Genomic DNA, 15432 nt, shown 5'->3' on the forward strand with positions numbered 1-15432 from the left:
GTCTCTTTTTTTTTTTGTAATTGAAAAGTAGGTGAAGGATCAAGTATAGATGTTATTGGGTCCGAGTAAATGAAGTTGGAACGCAACATAAATGAAAGATTTTATTGCCATTAAAGTGAATATCTCCCATGTAATAATGCAGATGAAGCCCACTCCTCTTGAAATCCATAGAACAACATCTGGACACTACCTGTGCCAAATTTCATGCTGATAAAGTGAACCAGGGCAAAGTTACAGGCTTTGGTAGGAACGTGGTCAGACGGACTCTGTTCCATGTGAGGTTTCTTACTGTTCCCGTGTCTCTGTAATGAAGACGGGTGAGCATCTGTCGCTCCATAAACGATCTTTGTAGTGCGACGCAATGTCCTCGGACCTTCGAACAGACTCAACGTGAAACACGAAGGCGTGTATCCTGGCAGCGCATTGGTCGAGCTGGGTGATTGACACGTCTATAGAACCGTCAGAGCCAGTAGAATCGACGGACAGCGTCAAAATCCCTCGTGAAGGACACCAGTCGCTATCCGCCAGGGGGCGAAACCACTGTTACGCATTTTTCCCCCGACGCCATTTGACATGCCACTTCCGCATGTGTAGGACGGAGCAGGCGGATTAATATCTTGAAATGCCCAGCTAGCTAAAGGAATCGGATTTTATGGATGGTTACTCAACTTTTCCTGCAAATGCTTTTCACGGTAAGACACAATTTATGTATTGTCGGTGTGTTGATACGAACATTGCTCAGCGGCTGGCCAGCTGAATGTTTGTCTGAGAGTTGGAGACGGTTGGAATCTGCAGAGGCCGGGCGTTAGCATGATATGTAGCCTGTGTTGTTAGCATGTTGGTAGCAGCAGCAGCTATCAAGTCTGACATCGGTGATATGTTATCGTGCCAAGTTGTCGTGTTTATGCGATACGCCGACTCGGTTGCTCTGTGTTTTTAATCGTGTTTGGTGTCGGTGAAGAGGGTTGACACTGGCGTGTAGCCGAGCGTCTCCCCGTTCCGTGCAGATGCCGTGTGGCTTCATAGCTTCACGTTTAGCACGTAGCTCAATGCCATGCCAAATATTTCATGTTTCACTTTTTGATACAAACATTTCATTTGTGCTTCGGCTGCTTATTCGAGGACAGTTGGTCGGAGAGTTACAATAAACGCGCTCTTGGAATCAGTGAACTCGGAGCTTTCACTTGATATGTTGCTTGTGTGGTTGTTAGCTTCGAATATCACGACTGTCACACGTGCACATATGGGACATGTGCAAATTTGAGTGTTTGTGCAATATGCTGATTTAGTTGCTTGTTGTTTTAATTGTGTTGAATATTGGTGTGAATGGTTGATGTTGAGGTGTAGCCGTGTTTCTAACCGTTTTGTGAATATAAAATTGAAATGTATTATTAGTTGCAAATCACTCAATAATTATGAGTGATTTTGTCCATATATATATAATCAATATTAAAAATTATATATATATATTTAATTATATATTTTTTATATTGATTATTCATTTAGTTAATAGTTCTTTGAGTTATTTGCTCATCATTTTAGTAAGAACTGTTTAAAAAGGCTAAAAATGGAGACACAATGGATAATTTTTCTAGCCAGCTTAAAGGGATAGTTCAGTTTTTTTTTCTTCTTTTAACTCCACTGATTTTTGAGTCTGTGCTCTAGTTACCAATTTCCCTTTCCAATTTCCCTTTCACTGTGATATGAAATGCTGCTTTAAAGAAAACAAGGACTATTTTTCCTATTTTTGTCACCTTCTTTTACTTGCTGCGTATATCTCATTCTGAGAAGTATTAGGCCCATAGGGTGAGCGTATGCCGGGGCAACACGCACCTATTCACATATCAAGTTTCAGCTTTGGCATTTCATAAAACCCATAACAGAAGGGAGGCCTCCGTGCAGCGGAGTGTAGCGTTAGACTATTGTGTTCCCTTCGCCTCTAAATAAGGTGAAATAGCCTGTTTTGTTCACAGTCACATCGCTGGAGGGTGGCTATACATTAATTCTCTCTCCCATTGTGTCACAAAAAACAAGTAACTGAAAAGGCAACTCTCTGGCACGCCGCAGTCTTTTCACCCCCGCTCGCCTTCCACCCGCAGGAACATCAAACCTTTTTATATGCAGATGCTTTTTGTGCTTCTGCATTTTTAATGTCTTTCTCCAAAACTGATGGAAATTCGGAAAAACATCTGATAGACACCATGTTTCTTATACGACACTGGGATTATACAGAAAGACTTTGAAGCTCACTGCTCTACATGCACTTGTACATGCATGTGTTGATATGGACAGAGACGTGTTTTGATGTGGAATACTCTAGTGCCATCTAGTGGTACAGAGGTATTGATCACACACACAACACACATTTATACATAAAAACATACAACGTCTGTCCTCACATATCCCCTCTTTGTCTCCTTTCAGTCTGCTTTGAGTCCAATAATCCATCGGGGGATATTTCAGGACATTCCGGGGCCTTAGTTCCCCCCTGTTGACGAAGGATAGACAGAACGCAGGTAGCCATAACACCAACGCCACCCTCTCTGTGGTGCAGAATCAGCCACATGGCTGGGGGACATAAACAAAACCAATGTCTCCCTTGCGGGGGGGGGGGGGGGGGGGGGGGGGGGGGGGGGGGGGGGTCGGTCGAAGTGAAAAGCAGCTTCCTTCAATTCTGCCAGGACCTGAAGGGGAAACGGGCAGTGTGTGTGTGTGTGTGTGTGTGTGTGTGTGTGTGTGTGTGTGTGTGTGTGTGTGTGTGTGTGCGTGTGTGTGTGCGCATTTGAGAATGTGCTGCTAAAAACGCACAAGATGAATCGTTATTGGACTTGACTGTGACAGTCTAATCCTCCGTCTCTGCTCTGACCCTGGCGCTCGCAGACTCTCTCTTTCGTCACACACGCCGCGTTTTAATAGTCTGCTCGTGTGTTGACCTTGGATAATTTTTTCTGTTGGAAAAGGTTTTTATGAACATCTCAAAAAGGTTATTTTTTTACAAAATAATTTAATTTGACCTTCACCTTAACCTACTCGACAGGAAACAGTAGTGTGTAGTATTGTGTATGTACTGGCTGCATCTTCAAGTGATGATTTTGAATCTTTTATTATCAATATTTGTATTTAAACAATGGATTAAATGACCATATGTGTGTCAAAGGAGCGTCTCATAGTGATGAATTCAAAAATAACGATTCTATAGCTTCTGCTTTTTAGCAGTCGATTGTTTTTGCAACTTTGCTGGATTCACTCTCACTAGCAGCTTCACTAGCAGCTTCACTAGAAACCCGCTGGCTGGCATGGAAAGACAAGTGATCCCCCTCATGTGATCCTAAAATCAATAAATGCTGTTGAGTTTTTACGCCCATGTTCGGTAAGGATTTGGAAGACGCATAAAAAATGGATACAGTTTTTAGTCGGATGTGGAAGTAAACTCCCTAGAATTGGAGCTGAGAGGTAGCACTTTAAGCCCGGTCATTGATTCTTTCTTTCCCCCCCATTTCAAATCCAGTGTGCCCGAGCAAAGAGCCAAAACAAACTGTCCTAATACTTGATGTGTTGCAGCGTGAGTACATAGGATATTCACGGAGCAACAGTAAATCCCTCAGTAATGCAGCCACTTCCTCCAATAAACAACGCGAGGAGATGAACTGCGTCTAGATATTTCCTGCCCTGCGGAGAGGCTGCCTTTTTTTTTTACCATACACTTGAACAAATAAATACGAGTTCACACGCAACACAGGTAGATTTCATGTCACGCATGCATGTGTGCACAAGAACTGAAGCCACATTGGTGCTGGAATCCCTCAGCAATGAAGACAGATTTCCCATAAAACCAACACGTACAGCCGTAAAGACTACGTACGCACACCCACAGTGACATGCACACATGCACACACTCACTTGCACTGAAGGTTGATGCCTGTAACAGTACCATATTTACAACACACAGCCTCCTATAGGCTGCTGAGTGATGAGCCGTCCTTTCTAGACAGTGTGTCTGGTACTTAACTACCTAAGCCATGACATAGTTCAGAGCCGCGTGTGTGATCATAAACCCACTTTATCACTCACACACAGAGCCAACTCAACCATTACGCCGCCCCTTGGTGAATTTAACCGAGCTGAAAAATTGATCGTGTCGTCCGTTTACTTATGTCAGCTTGACGAGATTCATGGAGGGACGTCGCGTCGGGGTGTGTTTGTTGAAAAAGCAAACTGGACTGAATTCATGTCACTGTGAATTCCACTTTTGATATTTTCTGTCCAACAGATGGCACTCATGCTTCACTGTGCCCTTAAATGTTTTTTCTCCGCACTGATGAATCAGAGGTTCTGGACAACGGCAGCCCTCACTCCCCTCTGACGTCCGTGCTGTTTGTACAAGCCTATCGGCTCATATGCTTTTTGACAGCTCTCCAAGGAACACTTGACCTGCATTCACGGCAATTTGTCACATAGATAATGAAATGGGAATGGAAACGTGCAAATATAAAACCGGCGAAGATTTAGATTGTTTGATGTGATTTATATTATTTCACTTTGTTATTTTCAAAACTTTAAATGTTCCAAGTTGTGTGTTATATTTTTCTAAATGCGTGCCCACAAATTCATGCACAGTTTCTACTTTTTTTAAAAATTTTATGCAGATGCAGTGTCAAACTTCTGCTCATCACCTGATTGAAGAACATCGCAAAACATTTCTCCACCCATCTCCTAATCTTCTCCACAGCTCAGATAAATCAATAAATCACTGCCACATGTTGCATTTCAACCGACACTATTCCCACTGCAACAATTCACAACTCAGCTTTTAGATCCCATTTTTTTATGATGGATATGGAGACAGAGAGAGAAATGGGGGGGGTTATAAAAAAAAAAAGATAACGCTTGCAGATGGATGATTTATTGAGCTGACTATTTTTACAGGTTCATGTAGCGTTGGTGGGCCAAAAGTGAACGAATGAAAGTCCATAACCCAAATCCTGCAATAACTGAAAGACTTTCTGAGATCCTCACTAAAGGTTGTTCGCTGGCCATCAGCAGAACTCCTCAAGGTTCTTTGTGTAGATAATGTAGGGTCTAATAAATACTTTCCATCCTCTTCTCTTTTGTCCCACTCCCACCCCAGGGCAGTTGGCTATCAGGGGCCCTTCATGACCCATCTGCCCCCGAGGTTTCGCCGGACTATAACTGGAATTACATACACTGCTTTGATGTCTGCCACGCTGCACTCAGACTCAGACGCTGTTAACTCCAGATTAGATTCTCTTCCATTTGCCTCCAATTCCTCCTGTGGTCATTTGCAGACTTCAACTCGGGGGTGAAGTGGAATCAGCGTGAAAGCCAATCCTGGCATCATTGATAAACACAGCTCATGCTGTGGGTAGTTATATTTTTTTATATTTACTCGTTTTAATGTTTTCCCCTAAACTTTAGTGCCACGGCTCTCTTGTGTTGCTGTGTATTTATTTCCCAGTAATCACTTCCATTTCTTGTCAACAGTAATTGACATATAATGCTCAAGAGAGGAAAAGCGAAGCGCTGATAGAACAAAATTTGTGATAAGTGTGATGAAATATTGACAGTACTTTAGGCAATTTGAAAGCGTGGAGGAGGCAGCTATTCATGCTGGAAAAAAATGGCAAATTTTGATGAGAAGGAAACAGGAGCCTCGATCTCACCAGCTTTATGAACTGTGCAGTTTTACAGCAAAGAAAATGCAAATTCGAGGCAGCAATCAGTAAATACCTCTTTTTGCTTTTGCTTGGCAAAAATTATGTGATAAGTTCCAAGAAGCGCTTGGGGGAGATGATTTTCGTTTAAAGACATGGACCATGGAGGTGTGGAAATGCCCTGATTAAATGATCAAGGATCAAGGCTATTAAATTCATGTGTGATCACCTTTCGGAAGTTTGTCTCGGGCCAGGTGGATCTGACCAGAGACAAAACTTTATCATTCAAGTAAAAAGACCAGACTTACAGCTGTCCACTCCCTGTCCACTCTGTTGCCCGGTGCACAGCACTGTTATCAGTTGTCTGGTCTGTTTCCTTATGCTATTTCGTCTGACACACACACACACACACACACACACACACACACAGACGACCCCGTGACCTCCTCTCAGTCGTGTGTCTGCACACTGATGAATTAGAGGTTCTGGGCACAGCAGGCTTCAGTTACCTCTGCCGTTCACATCCATCGCTACTGATGCGCACTCAAAGCCACACCCAAACTCACACAGACACACACACACACACACACACACACACACACACACACACACACACACAGGGCAGCGAAGATAAAGTAAGATAGCTTGGCCTGCCGCAGCCATGACATCATTTGAAACAGTAACATCACTTTTCTCTGTGATTCTCTAATTCTCTAATCAGTAATCTGTGGAGGGAGGGAGCAGACCTACTATAGCTATGTGTCATCCTCAAGTCACACAGTTGCTTTCACAAACCCCATTGAAAGCCAATGGCTGTTGTAAAGTGTCAAGTTGGGGAAAAACATGGTTAAAATTGCAATAAATATGCAATCCAATTTAAGTAACTAGCAAATTTTTACAATCATAAACAACAGCATGAAAACAAAATCTGATTAAAAGTGTGATACCGTCTCTTCACACAATCGTCTTCCTCAATAACAATACAACTCATCTGACGTCGTTTGGGTCAGAGATGTGGGTGTGTTATCCTGGCAGCAGCTAATGGAGTTCCTAGCGACATGCGGAGAGGAGGGGCATGCTGTAGAGGTTTTGGTAAACTCACTTCTTTACTTCACACCACCAGATTTATTTAAACCACTTCATTTCCAGTCTTCAGTCACAATCAACTTGACTCAAGTGACATCACTTGTGGCAATTTATAAAAAATCCATGGGCGTACAGCTATTTTTGTGCCACAAAACTATGCCCACTTCTACGTATATTGGTTAGGTAGAGGCCTTTGGGTCTGTCCAGGGGTCTAGCTGTTTCCGCCCAGTGCTAAGCTAAGCTAACTGGCTCCTAGTTGCAGTAGATTCATGTGACAGTAGTATTTTTTAAATGGATTTTCCATTTCCTTCTAATGGATTCGTCAGTCATGTATATTCAACATGTACACTTGTACTCAGGGGCTCAGGTTGGTGAGTTTCAGTGGTATTTTTTGGGATGCTGTGTTTTATCGCTGTTATGTTTCCATCGGCGATGACGGATACGCAGTGAATGATTGAATGAGCGTGAAACCTCTGGGTTTCACCTCTCTCGCCACTCAGACAACACAACCAAAAAGATTGACGCAAATTTGACATGAGCGTTTAAAATCAGCAATATGCCAGTGGGTTCCATTAGTTCACATCCATCAGAATCGTCCCAACGGGGGTTTGACGTTTTTTTGGCTGGTGAGGGGACGAACAACCCTTCGATCAGCACTAGAAATATTTGTCACTCACAGTCGACACTTATAGTAGAGAACTTTCAGCTTCACACATTACATGGAAAATCACAAATCCTCATTATTCAAAGAAACTTGAATCATGGACAGAAATACTTTAGACCCTGTTAAGTAATGCTGCTCAGTAAAAAAATATTCCTTCCCCAGAAGACGCTCTAAGCGACTGAGTTGTTAGTTTGTCCTTATCAGGACTCTGGGCAGCATTCTCTGCAGGTGCTGCCATGTAGCTGGTGGCCTTACGATGTCAAGTGTTGGCGGAGCTCCAGAAAAATGCACCGGCTGATCCCTCTATCGGCCTCAGCATTCCTGTCGCTGGGCTGAAGGTGAAGTTTAAAGTGAATTTGATTGTACGACACTTGGAAGCCTTTATTGACGTTTAATTGGACAAAATATGACCAAATTATGAGTGTTAATCCAGGCTGGTGCATAAAATTCAAATAAGTAAAGTTAAAAAGAACACACTGCATATGAAGCCCCATAGTCAGCAGATTGCACAGTTCACAATGTCTTATGTCTGGGTTTTATTGATCTTACGTTTATTAATGTAAAGCGGAGATGAGAAAATCATCAAGGGAAAATCTGTTAAGAAAAAAAAAATGTAAAGAGAGTAAGAGGTGAGATATATATATTCTGCGAGATTGGAGGCGTAAGAACAAAGTCCATCATCCTCCACCTTGAAACCATGTGATTAATAGATGGAAAAGGATCTATGAAGAGCCTGTCACGAGACTATTCATCCTCAGACTTCTGTCTCATCAATCATCCCAGCAGAGGTGGAGGCAAGAATCAGAAAAAAACTATTAAAACCCCATTTCTCCAAATGAAATAAAATCCTCAGAAGAATTATTTCTTCATAAGTTTGGAGGAAACAGTTGTGCAAAGACTGACACGCAGTTTTTAAGATTTACCTGTGCACCATTTTCAGTTCCAAGTACTGTTCGTGTTCATCGTGTGTTGGCTTGAATTCAAGTACAGAGGGGCAAGTAAGGGTGAAACTGCGGTCGGTTCAGATTGGCTGCCAATGCTAAAAGAAGGGATTAGAAAGGTTCATGCCTTGATCAAAGCAGAAATTTTCAGTCTGATATAAAGCTAATGCAGAAACATAATAGTCATTCTGTTGAATGTTATGACTACTACAGCGACTGTTGGAGCAACACTCTCCAAAAGCTTTGAATTACAAGAAAACATGACTTATAGTTCTATCATTGCAGCTCCATCTCATTTTAAACACAACCAGCTCTAATGGAAAGGTAATTAGCAGCTCTCTTTGCTGCTCACAGTGTGAGTCACAATAACAATATTTTAAAAAAACATGACGCCAGAATTTAAAAGTGGCCTTCAAAGGGATGACAAATCACCTACAAGATCTACGATAGCAGACTCTCCCCTCTTTTCCCTCTCGATGTCTTACACAAGTCTGGAACTCATTTCTGTCCCTCGTCAGATAAGGACACGAGTAGCACTTTTTCGTGACGCTCTGCAGAACGCAGGTTTGAAGCCGGTCGCACAAAGGGTCCATTCAACTACCCCGGGGCAGAAATATCCTTTCAACGCAGATGCCATCTCTCCAGCCACGCAAAGGACACTCGAGAGAGACGTGGCGGTAATAAGCTTGGAAAACTCTCTGGCAGCTCACAGCCAGACATAGCTCAGGTATGTGTGGTCAAGAGAAGAGGGACTGAAACACAACACTGACGTGAAACGAAGCAGCACTCTGGAACAAACCGCTAAATTGAGGTCAGATTTATTAAGGGCCACTCAAGGGAGCGCGTCGGTTTTCAGATTAATCGCATTTACTCACTGCTACGTGCGCCGACACACACCGTGTTAGCGGAGTCGAGCGACCGCTCTGTAATTACAGTGGAAATCTTTTTGCTAAACCTCCTTTACATTGATCACACAGACAGCGGCTGAGCGTCTTGGCACATGTTCAGCGAGTCCCGTCGCATTAGGGACGTCAGGCAAGACAGTTGTGTGCATCCTGATGCCAAATCAAATACATCATGTTATAGGTGGAGTGTGGGCATGGTGCAGTGGACTCGTATCAACAAATTGACCATAATCCCAAGCAGCTGCGAACATGATTGTATAATTACAGATAAACAGAGACGTCTCACACTCTGGCTCTCCCCGAGCAACACGCTGTAAACGTCGGTCTGTTAACACGACGTGACTTCCTAGATAAATTACGACAGATTGGTCATTGAAGTCTATTATTTTGGGAAACAAAAAGGAAGCCGGTCGTAATGAAACATGATGGCTGATGGGGTGTTTTTTATTTGCTTTATTTTCATTGTAACCACTGAGAAATTAGTTCCGAATCCCTGCAAGAGCAATTCAAACTGATGAGGACACTTTGGAGGAGGTCCTCTTACATGAGGCATTAAAAGCAGGACTATGTCAATATTTGGGAATCAATTAATCTTGCAGTGATTGGATTAGAGTGGATCATGGAGCGTCCTCCACGCGGCCGTGCCCGACCTGCCGGAATAGGTTCCATGTGCTGCGCCGACCAGCTGTCAGAGGTTGGTAAAAATAGAGGGTGTAAGAGAATGAAAAGACACTCGTGCCCCCTACGTCCTGACACCTTGCGGCAGATATGAAACCCAATTAATTGAGCGGTCCTTCCACGGTGTGTGGGAACAATCTCCTGACACCTCAGTGACACCAGGCTTTTGGGGATGGAGTTCGAGAGGGGGGTAATAGGCCGAGCTCCGTTCACATGCTTCAGGTCTCGATTTAATTTATCTCAGCAAAGAGCATGCAGACGTGTGCAAATACAGCCTCACCCTACACACTTCAGATGATAAGAATTGTATTGTGGGTACTGTATTATAACACAATATCATAACTGTAATCTGTTATTTTGTCAAATGTGAAGACCTTTAAACAACAAGGCTATCTTTATCTAATTGTTAAAATTTCTGTTGATGGTCAGTAGATACCTTGGAACTGTACCTTCTGGTTAACGTGTTGTTATTTGTGAGGTAACTTTCCCAACACGGCAGAAAAGTTTCTGTTTGTGTCGTATTAGTTTTTTCCGAACGTTTTTCACATTAAAATTTGATATACACAACCTTGGTTTACAAAATTAAATTAGCTCCTCCTCAACATAAAAATTCTGCTTAAATCTTGTTACATTTGTGATAATAATCCAAAGATATGTCACGATACGTATTTTGCATTGGTATTGATAATCTCAAAGCATTTTACAGTCAATATTCTTCTCGTACCTTTCCTTGTAATGGAATATATTTAGCGTCTTTACTTTTGAATCTGAATGCTTCTTCCAGCCATGACAGAATAGGAACAGAAACTCAAGCTCAAAGCTACTTATCTGAGATATTTGTTGTGCTTTTGAGATAAAGTTAGTTCACTCTATAATCACAATGTTTGCCCGCAGCGCCGTTTAGGCTGCATTTTATCATCACACAGCAAAGACCAAATAGCTTGTCGGCAGTGCCAGTGTTGTATCACAGTTTTCAGTTTCCAGGCAGAACCTGGACCTCGTCTAGTCATTTATCCAGCTCCATAGTGACAGGGCGGCTGTGGTGATTTCACAAGAGGGTGCTAGTCACTGTACACAATGAGTATAAAGCTGTCTTTATAGAATTAGCTACAGCTGCAGTCACAGATAGCAGTCAAATACAAACGATATGAAAATCAATAATTGTAGAATTCAGTGCTCCAGTAAATGTATCTTCATCTAATTTACACTTCATTAATTATTTTACAATTCTCAGGGTTTTTTTTTAAACTTGTATAATTATGGGGGGGATTTCAACAACAAGTGTTTGTATTTAACATATTGTAAAATATAAGATATATATTGTACTGTAATATACAGTATTTAGGGGTTTATTTCATAGTAATTTGTTTTTTCTTGGACGTGTAGTGTTAATGATTCTACATTACTTTACTCAAGATTATACAATTTCTGTATTGTATTATTATCAATATGTTTTAAACTTTTAAATGTTCAAAATTCAACTAATTTCACTATCAACCTTTGTAAATGATGCTATCAGGGCTGTTAATCACTGATTCTCTGACTGTTACCCGCTGGAAGCGAGACACTGGCTGAGAGTGGAACATTTAAAAAAGATCAAAATCTATTTCTGCTTCATAACGTGAGGCAGCTTACATTATACTTGTATTTGGCAGGGACTCTCTCTGTTTAACATCAGCAAGAGCTTAATGCTAATTTAATCTGAGGGTTTTTTGACCATCTGGATTTGTTGAAAATTTGTCATAATTTCCTGCTAAAGACAGTACCCAGAACAAATTATGATAAAACATTTAGTTGAAGCTATTATCTGAAAATAACTGTGCAATGGCTTCACAAATTTGTTTTTAGATTCCCCCTTCTCATTCATGGCAGGGGCCAAATCTTGGGGTTTGTGGGAAGTCACCAACACCTCCTGCTGCAGTGTAAATGTGTGGCGTGGGTTATAGGGATAGAACCAATACACGCATTAATACAGTGCTCTTCCTTCATCTTGAACTTCTGATACCCAACATTTTCCTCAACTTAATCGCTAAGTCTTTATACTCTCGAGGAGTCTTAGGGAAACAATTGCGACCTCATGGAAAGTTTTGTTTTTATTATTTTGCTTGGGCAGTTATAAACCAGCTGGATTTGCTGGTGTCCTTACCAAAGTCTTTTGGTACTTAATTAGAGGCTTATTGCTTATCTACAGTGATGGTTACATCATATATTCATATAATCAGACATAACAACAGACCCTTGTCAAGGGGAAAAATCAAGGTTACAGTTGAGATAACGTGGGGCCACTCAGTCTTCAGAGCAAATCTTTCAGAAAATCCGCAAAAAGAAAATGTAATGCTTGTTTCCATCCACTAATGTTGCTGTAAGAATACAGACTCTGAATAACAATACAAAATGGCGCCTTAAACCAGAAGAACCAGGTGCAACAATTTACATAATGAAAACAATGTGGAAAATGTGACAAAAGCATGGCACTTGGATTTGTTTCATGATCCGTTGTACATTTATATATGTCTTGTCCGTTAATAGTCGGTGGAAAAAAAATAGCCTACTCCTCAAATTTGCCACAAAGTGGCAAAGAGACAAACAGGAAGAGAGGGTAGCAGTTGGTGGATGTAATACAGGTATGAGTGGAATATAGCTGCAAAACCTATTCTGTCTGCGTGCAGGGGTATTACCAGAACGACATTTACGAAGTGCTAATAGGAATAGATTTTTCTGGGACTGTTTTCTACACCGTATGTGTTTGTAGCAAGTACAGATGATTTGCCATTTGAGGAAAGCCATTTTGTAAGACTTACGACTAAACCCCTTGTATCTAATGAGTGAAATGCTATAAAACTCAACGAGGAATAATGGGCAGAACCACAAAAACGTGACAGATTTATTTTCTCTCGTGAAATGACACTGAACAGAAAGAATAAAATTTGAGCGTTCAGGGTTGAAAGCTGGACCCAAGTAGCAGTCATAGGCAAAGGTGAACTGTCATTGTTGGTTATTGCTTGAATGATAAAATAAATAGTGAAAATAAGCAGCCCTGAATTTGCAAAATAAAACTCTAAACAGAATGCATGCTGTAAGTCAGAAACACAAATTCCAAGCGTGATCTAACATAGCTTTACACAATCCCTAGCTTTTCACCTCTTTCTGTGAAATAAATATTAAGCCTTTAGTCATTGTAGAGGTTGTTTTTTTTTCGACTTGCACAATACCAACTGAAGCAAGCCAGTTTCCCACAAACTGACTTAAGTTTCTGAGTGAAAAGCTGTATTCTGAGCTTGCAAAGGCAAAAATGAAAAGAGTAAAGATGTGTCAGGCTTTTGTCTGTTTTACTTTCCATGTAAATCACAAAGTTGACCACGTAATTCCTCGGAGGTCAAGAGGTCTACTGTAACCATATATCTGCCCAGTCTTCCCTCTGGGCTGGTTTGAAATCCCACAAAGGTATACACACTGTCAAGACAATGGGGCACTCGTTAAAATGGCATTTTAGAAGACTGCCGACAGCTTTCCCTGCAATTAAATTATTTCATGTTGAAATCCCCGGATGGACATTGTATTACTGAAATCAAAAGCCCATTCTGTATCAAAGGTAGAAAGGACGGCTGATTTATGGTCTTATGAGAAGTTCCCGGTGTGGCGTTGCCAAAGAGCTGGGTTGTCATCCTCTTATCCTTTCCTAGCGTCTGCAAAGGAATGTACTGTAGTCGTCATTGGTAACTTGGGGAAAATTCACCCATCCTTTCCCCCCCTCTCTTCTGTAGGGACATCCAGCCGGGAATGGTGCTGGTCTGGCCTGAAAAGTGGCATTGACAGGCCAACTTTTTAACAAGCTTTAGAGAAGCCATCATTTAAGGCCAATCCATACGTGGAGAGCTTTTCTGGCAACCGGGACATGGCATATGAAGGTGTTTAGTATAAAATGTCTCGCTCGCCATGGCAAGGGGAAGCAGTGGGGAGGAAGAAAGGGACAGCGTTAGCATGTTCAAAACAGCAGGGGTGGGATGTAGTGTTGAAAGGCTGGCTGGTGTCCAGTGTCCTGTGTGCTGTTGTGTGATAGACAAGCCACGGATGATATAAAATGTTCTGCCCCCCCCCCATACACACATTCGTTGTTAATTATTTGTTCACAGGGACCGGGTGGAGGCATGTGTATGCCATGTTCTCAGATAGACGGTAGAGAAATCACGGAATATGGCATCATTAAGAAGAGTTATGACAAATGTAGTGTGGCCAAATAACCTGCGTCAAAAACATTTATCCATGTTTCATATTCGCCATCATAGTTAAAGATACATTTTGGTGCTTTAAAAAAGCAAAGTATGGAAAGGTATAATTATTGAAAATTTGTTGAGAACAATCCAAAAGCTTATCTCCGGCTCAGTTTTTAAATCCATTTGAAGCATTGACTTTTGACATGCCAGATGGGAGGAAATTATTTTACGTGAGCATTATTTAAATATGACTGTGTCTGTGAGGCAACTCTACATCATAAAAAAAGACAACTGTGGAATTTATTTTGACGGCAGCAAACCATCTAAACCCAACAACCCGGGTTGGATGAAAAGCTTCAAACAAAACATCTTCATAAACACATTTTGAGTTCTTCTTAGTAAATCACGTGTGGTCTTAATCTCCCTGCAGCAACAAACCAGCCTGAAATCATTGTCTAGATGAGAACAATCTGAAGTCAGGATACACCCATCAAGGTCAAACTACACCAAATCGCACACACTCGTATACCAGGCCTCCTGCATAGGCTAGATTTCTTTCATCGTCTCAAAATGTTAAAGAAAGTCATTCAAAAAGAAATCCTGGATCCGCCCCTTTTCTCTGATCGGTGGCAACATTTTATGTCCATCCTTCCAACAAGATTCGAGAAAATCCTTTCTGTTGTTTTTGTATAATCCTGCTGTCAAAAACTCTGACAAACAAATGGACAAATCACAGTGAGTTTCACTTACTAAAACTTTACAGACTTTTAAACATTTAAGAACATACCTATGGTCACTGTAAATATTTCCATGTGTATTCAACTGTTCCTACTCTTCGTATGTAAAAGCATATATATATATATATATATATATATATATATACTTTAAATCCTCTTGCCAAGGGTTTTCCTATGTATATAGCCAAGAAAAAGGTCCACTGTGAAACCACAACGTGGCGTCATTGCATATTGGTTTTTATATCATGTTGATTGGTACACTTTAGAGGTTCTGGTAATTTTGTTCCCATTGGATGGAACCAGTCTAGCTGTTGCCACCTTTTTTCCATTCTCTTTGTCCTGCTAAGCTAAGCTGCTGGATGTATCTTCAGATTTACTTCACTTCTTCTGATCTAACTTTCAGCAAGAAAATCAATAAGTATTGGTATTTCCCAAAATGTCTACTGTTTCTCCAGAATTCCTTTAGCACGTCAGTGGTATTTTATGCAACATTTTTAGAGAATGATGCAGTTTAAAAGGGATGTTAATAGTGCAT

General features: G+C 41.3%; 1 protein-coding gene across 3 annotated transcripts in view; it reads left to right on the forward strand.

Moving 5' to 3' along the window:
• The first annotated feature begins 465 nt into the window (after nt 1-465).
• Nucleotides 466-15432, forward strand: part of angpt1 (angiopoietin 1) — a 72268-nt gene continuing 57301 nt past the window's right edge. Inside the window, exon 1 of one of the 3 annotated variants that reach the window (XM_035620821.2) lies at nt 466-692. In XM_035620821.2, the coding sequence (XP_035476714.2) occupies nt 653-692 (40 nt within the window). In that variant the 5' untranslated portion in view covers nt 466-652. The remainder of the gene's footprint in view (nt 693-15432) is intronic. The other 2 variants (XM_035620822.2, XM_035620824.2) reach the window with 2 other exon arrangements.

Source organism: Scophthalmus maximus, chromosome 22 (assembly GCF_022379125.1).
Source record: "Scophthalmus maximus strain ysfricsl-2021 chromosome 22, ASM2237912v1, whole genome shotgun sequence".
NCBI classification, from domain to species: domain Eukaryota; kingdom Metazoa; phylum Chordata; class Actinopteri; order Pleuronectiformes; family Scophthalmidae; genus Scophthalmus; species Scophthalmus maximus.